Source organism: Puntigrus tetrazona, unplaced genomic scaffold (genome assembly GCF_018831695.1).
Source record: "Puntigrus tetrazona isolate hp1 unplaced genomic scaffold, ASM1883169v1 S000000005, whole genome shotgun sequence".
Classification (NCBI taxonomy): domain Eukaryota; kingdom Metazoa; phylum Chordata; class Actinopteri; order Cypriniformes; family Cyprinidae; genus Puntigrus; species Puntigrus tetrazona.
This window is the reverse complement of record NW_025047685.1, coordinates 11,464-16,874: the sequence shown is the minus strand read 5'-3', so window position 1 is coordinate 16,874 and position 5,411 is coordinate 11,464. Positions and strand designations below refer to the sequence as shown.

General features: G+C 36.4%; 2 protein-coding genes across 4 annotated transcripts in view; one reads left to right on the top strand and one right to left on the bottom strand.

Annotated features, from left to right (window-relative positions):
- Positions 1-1,171: 1,171 nt before the first annotated feature.
- Positions 1,172-3,120, bottom strand: LOC122332151 (cysteine-rich PDZ-binding protein). Its single transcript, XM_043229458.1, has 5 exons — positions 3,001-3,120; positions 2,654-2,719; positions 2,499-2,553; positions 2,306-2,409; positions 1,172-2,216 (listed from the first exon to the last, which is right to left on the bottom strand). Exons 1-5 carry the CDS (start codon positions 3,014-3,016, stop codon positions 2,152-2,154), a joined length of 306 nt encoding a protein of 101 aa, XP_043085393.1. The 5' UTR covers positions 3,017-3,120; the 3' UTR covers positions 1,172-2,151.
- A 9-nt stretch (positions 3,121-3,129) lies between these two features.
- Positions 3,130-5,411, top strand: part of LOC122332148 (phosphatidylinositol-glycan biosynthesis class F protein-like) — a 6,096-nt gene continuing 3,814 nt past the window's right edge. The window contains exons 1-4 of one of the 3 annotated variants that reach the window (XM_043229453.1): positions 3,130-3,181; positions 3,770-4,019; positions 4,108-4,199; positions 4,283-4,399. In XM_043229453.1, the coding sequence (XP_043085388.1) occupies positions 3,792-4,019; positions 4,108-4,199; positions 4,283-4,399 (437 nt within the window). In that variant the 5' untranslated portion in view covers positions 3,130-3,181; positions 3,770-3,791. Of the gene's footprint in view, positions 3,182-3,290; positions 3,515-3,769; positions 4,020-4,107; positions 4,200-4,282; positions 4,400-5,411 lie in introns of those variants that run through there. The other 2 variants (XM_043229454.1, XM_043229452.1) reach the window with 2 other exon arrangements.

The following is a 5,411-nucleotide window of genomic DNA, read 5'->3' as shown; positions in this document are numbered from 1 at the left end:
ATATATAAACAACAGTATTTTACTGTTAATTTTATCACAGTCCAAGAGCGCCTAACAAAGCAAATAGCAATGGCGATCTCTGAAGCCCTGCAGCCTGTTGGAGTGGCAGTTGTCATCGAGGCAGCGTGAGTATTTTTAAGATAAAACATAATAATTTCATTAGATTATATTTTTTTCATGAACCCATGCTTTTAACACAGTTCAGAGCGATTCGATTTTACCTAACTTTAAAGCTCAGAACACAGTGCAGTCATTTTAGCTGCTTCTTACTATGGCTGTCATGGTTGATGAATTAATTCTAAAACAAAATACATGAAGATCTGCATTTCAAATGTCGTTTGTGGTCTGACTGGATGTTTGTTGTTGTAGTCACATGTGCATGGTCATGCGCGGAGTGCAGAAGATGAACAGTCGTACTGTGACCAGCGCCATGCTGGGTGTGTTCAGAGAGGATCCAAAAGCTCGAGAGGAGTTCCTGGCCTTGACCAAAGGCGCATAGTGACCACGCTTCCTTCCCCGCTCCGACTGCATCAGTGTGTTTACAGCCAAACAGGTCAATGAATATTCTCTACATTTAAAACCCTCCATGGTGCTAAGAGAATCTCACTGAGCCAGAGCTGTAAGATCCTTCCACCAGCTACTGAGACTCAGGGGTCTTAGAGAAAATGTGAATAGTGAAAGATCAGTGTTACATGTACTACTGGTTTTGTGAATCTAACACTGAATGGCCAAAAATTCACACAGCTGCCTTAAATATATTTCTATTATTTTACTACTGTTATTAACAATTACTAAATTAACATATTGCCTTATATACTTGTCTAATCTTATGACTTTTTACAAAATGAAGATACTAGAACTAATTTGTATATAAATTTAAAAGAAATGCATTTTGCATCATATCTCTCTGACTGATAATATTTAAGCTGTCGTAAGTAAACACGATGATTAATTTATAGTTATACAAGTCAATGAAATGTTTCTGGTGGCATAATTTATAAATGTTTAGAAATAAACAACATTGCCATTAGGATATTGTCACTTTTTTTTTTTAACCAAATTGTATGAGAAATCAAAACAAATGTCAACTGTGCCAAATGAAACAATAAAGCACCATTATGAGATGTATTTGTTTTTGCTTTTTTTGTGCAAATAACTGATTTCTGCAAAATGTTGTCACAATTTTATTTGTCAATAAATATTTACAGATGTAAAAACAGTCTCACGTTGTAATAGGTGTCCCAGATCATTCTTAATTTAACTGATATTAGGGAAATTATGTTATACAGAATCTATGTATTGCTATGCTGTGAATTGTCAAAAAAAAAAATACGTAAGAGCATCCACAACAGTTAATTTCTACAAACCCTAATATCATACAATTATGTGGATCCAAAAGAAATTTAATTCTAAATTATGACTAAAAAGGAAACAACAAATATCTGGATCAGTGTTGACAAAAAGAACCAATGGGAGAACAATACAAAGTGGGAACAGACCATAAACATCACTGTACACTGAACGTAGCTGTCCTATATTGGTATGTCACTGTCTATTTGTTTCATATTTACACTTTATTTTATTTAATTTACACAGATGCAGGATAGTGAAAACAGTAGAGGATATATCGCTTTAAACAAGATAGATGTATTCATATTTCCGTCATTGAGGGAAGAGATAACATTAAAAAGTCAAAGTCTAGGTAAGGTCAAACGGCAAAAAAAGAAAAGAAAAAAAAAGCCAATAGATTATCACAAAGAAAAGTCGTTTAAACTAAATGGCATAATCACTGTCATCTTGTTTGGTAGCATTAAAACGAATAAATCATTTGCTTTAAAAGAAAAGGTTACAAATGAATAAGAACATGTTCAAAGAATGTTCCCCAGCAAATGTACTCAAAGGCATCTACATTGTCCAAACAGTACAAGCCAATATATTGCTCTAAGTTTGTTTAGTGAGAGAAAAAATACAACCGACATATTATATAAATACAGTCATGAACTAGTGCACTCCTTTTGCACCACAAAACGCTTCAATCAAAACTCTTTTGTGAACTCAAGTGATCATTCTCAACACTCGGAAGAGTCAACACATACATCCACAAACATCCCCTTCTTAGCTAAAGATGAATCTCCATCAAGCAATAACGAATCAAACCGAAGTCTGTTTGTAGTTCTTTGTGTCGAGAACCTTCTTCCCACACATAGCACAAATTCCTGTAAAACAGAAAAAGGTGATGTGAGAACATATAGACGTGTGACAGAAACAAAGAAGCACCTGAGCCTTCCCTTGCTACCCATCTCACCTTTTTTGTAAGCGCATCCCTGACAGTAATGCGAACCAGACTGATGTACAGAGCTTTTGCATATTCTGCATGTGGCAAAGCCAGATTTCCCATACGGATCAAACCTGGCAAAATAGTACACAAATCGTTATTACATTCTCATAACTTTATTACAAGACTGTGACTGTAAAGCATAAAATTGCATACAACGAACCTGGCTTTTTTTGACGTGAGCATTTTATTTTCATTGAGCTTTCGACCACCGCTTTCTGTAATATGACGGTTTGCGGGTTAATATTCAGTCATGACGAAACACAAACTTAACGGGGTAACTTCCATAAAGCGTTATTTAATCTTCAAAACGATTACCTGTTGTGTTTCTAGCCCCATCTTTCCAGGTGTCAGGCGTAATGACTCGCCCCAGCTTCTTCTCGCCTGCGGAGGCCATCAAAAACAAGCGTAATTCACAGAAGTCGTTTCATGTTTGATTAACGTCCGAATACACGGCATATTAATGTTTAACATCGTCGACGCAAAGCAAAGAGCTGCAAGCGATGTTTGTATTTACAGCACACTGTTTGTTGTTTCTTTCGCTGATCTTGCTAGCTAGCCAAAGCTATTGAATTATTTCATACTGAATACAATATTAATGACGTACATTTATTTGCGTAAAACAAACAGCTCTGTTGATATACGGTATAGATGTAATTACTTACACTTCTCGCAAACCATCTTCAAATTAGTCCGAAAATCTTAGCTAACACGTCTAGATAGTTCTCAGTTGTTGTAAAAACGAAGCTAGAAACACTGCTTAGTCTAGTGACGTAACATTGTCAAAATAAAAGTCCTAACAAATGCCACTCAATATACTTGTATCAACGTCTGTAGTCTTTGCAGGTATTTTTTTATTATATTTAATTAAAACGTATGTGCAGTAACAGTGAGTATTACTACTGCAGTTGATAATAATGATGTTTAAATAATTTTATTAGCACGCTCGTATATTATGCTTTGTTTAGTTGGTTCCATCTACCGGAAGCACACGGCAGTCATGTTTTGTAAATAAACTGTTCGATTTTTAAATTTGTAGTCTTATGGCATTCGGTTTAGAAGGGGTACGATCGTAATTTGTACATATTTAAGTGCTCGATGAATCTGTTAATGTAACGTTATTAGTTTAGGAATTTATATTGGTGGATATAAACTTTAAGCAGGCACCTCACTCCATTGGTAAGTCTTTACTTCAAAATAAATGGGATTGATCGTTAAATTAATTACCTATTTCAGCTGTGTACAATATAGTGTCCTTTGCCTTTATTTTCACAACCGGAGATCCCCAGTCTCATCATTACGTTGGGTTCTTTTCTTTTTCGGTGTTTTGTGTCCTTTCTTTGACCTATATGATTTTTCTTTTATATAACACACGCGCCGTTTCTTAAGGAATTTATTGATCCTACTCATTTTACTCTCATTGTTCTTTATCAGGTACCGCCATTTAACCTCCATAATGTGGGATGTTGAGATCAGGGGCATGGCATCGGCTCATGCCATTATTGCCTCCTCCATCTTCATGGCAACCGTGATGCCTGCTGTCTTCGTGGAAAACTTCTCTGTTTATGGGACCCACATGATTTGGCTGTATTGTGTAGCTGGATCTATTGCTGTGGTCAACATCGCAGTTTTTTGGCTTCTTGGCATCAGCCCGCCAGCAAAGAAGAACACACTGACCTACAAGGTAGACACGGGCAGCACACTCTCCAGTGAATGCGAACACAATGACTGACTTTCAGAATGTAACGGGTTTCATGTTATTTCTTTGACAGATCAACAGATTGTTAAAATCATGTCTGCACTTTCTTCTGTCATGCCTTTTTTTTCACACCGTGGTGGTACTCTACGGAGCACCTTTGCTTGAGTGAGTGTGTGTTCTTTGTTTTGTTCGTTTTATTGCAAGAAAAGTGTCAAATGCCAACGTGTAAGTCGTACCTCACATTGCAGGTCAGCTCTGGAGACGTTTTCTCTGGCCGTGCTGCTGTCCACGCTCACCACATTGAGATGTCTCTGTATCCTGGGTCCTAATGTACAGGCATGGATCCGAGTTTTCAGCAGAGATGGGTAAGCGTAGGATAAACACTAAGTTAACCACTTGAACAAGGAGTTTGTGTGGAATTGGTTCACAGATACCTTCCTCACTGGCTGTGATCCACTAGATGGAGACCTTGTTCAACTTTGAATGGAAGCACCAGAATTTCACATATGTGGGATTATCGCGGGATGAGCACTGTATATCTAGAATAGATAAAGCAAAACCATTTTGAAATGACAATTGCAATGCTCAAATCCCCACATATGAGCAAATGAAGTTAAGTGTGGCTCTCGGATCAAAAACTTTTTATGGCTAGATGGGTCTTAGCATCAATATAATTACTAAAGGGTCTCTCTCTAACTGAAGTGTTTAGAAAGAAGAGCACAGAATGTTTGGACTATCATTTAGTGACGTTCCAATGGTATGAGAATCAGAGGTTCTGTGTGTTGTTTATACAGCTGCAGTATCTCTGCTTAAGCGCTGCAGGAAATTCGTAGTAATTCGTGTAAATACGTAGCTGTTTTCATCAAACATTCACAGTCCCCTTGTATACTACACCATTGCTCTCTATACCAGCCTCATGTTTAATACCCTACACACACTGTTGTTTTTACTAATAGAATTTAGTGTAGTGTAGGACGGTAAGATTTATGTTTTTGAAAGAAGTCTCATATGTTCACCAAGGCTGCGTATGTTTTGGAAAAAAAGAAAAGTGGTCCCGTTATTCAATATTGTTTCTATTCAAAATAACTTTTTCTATTTAGATATATTTTACAATGTAACGTATCTCTGTAATGAAAATAAAATGACACAATGATCAAAAACATTTCTTATTATTGAAATAGTGTTAAAACCAGCTGTGCTGCTTAATATTTTTGTGGAAACCGTGAATAAAAAGTTCAAAAGAAATATGTATATGTAATAATTAGTGCCGTCAACAGATTAATCGCATCCAAAATAAGTTTTGTTTACACAATATGCGTGTGTGTACTGTGTATATTTATTATGCATATATCAAACGCACAGTGTGTATGTGTATAT

What these genes read in the sequence shown, in the direction of transcription:
- LOC122332151 (XM_043229458.1), bottom strand. An exon ending in TGGGGCTAGAAACACAACAG is followed by an intron (nt 2,554 to 2,653) that starts GTAATCGTTTTG and finishes GTCATATTACAG; the next exon opens with AAAGCGGTGGTCGAAAGCTC. An exon ending in GGGATGCGCTTACAAAAAAG is followed by an intron (nt 2,217 to 2,305) that starts GTGAGATGGGTA and finishes TCTGTTTTACAG; the next exon opens with GAATTTGTGCTATGTGTGGG.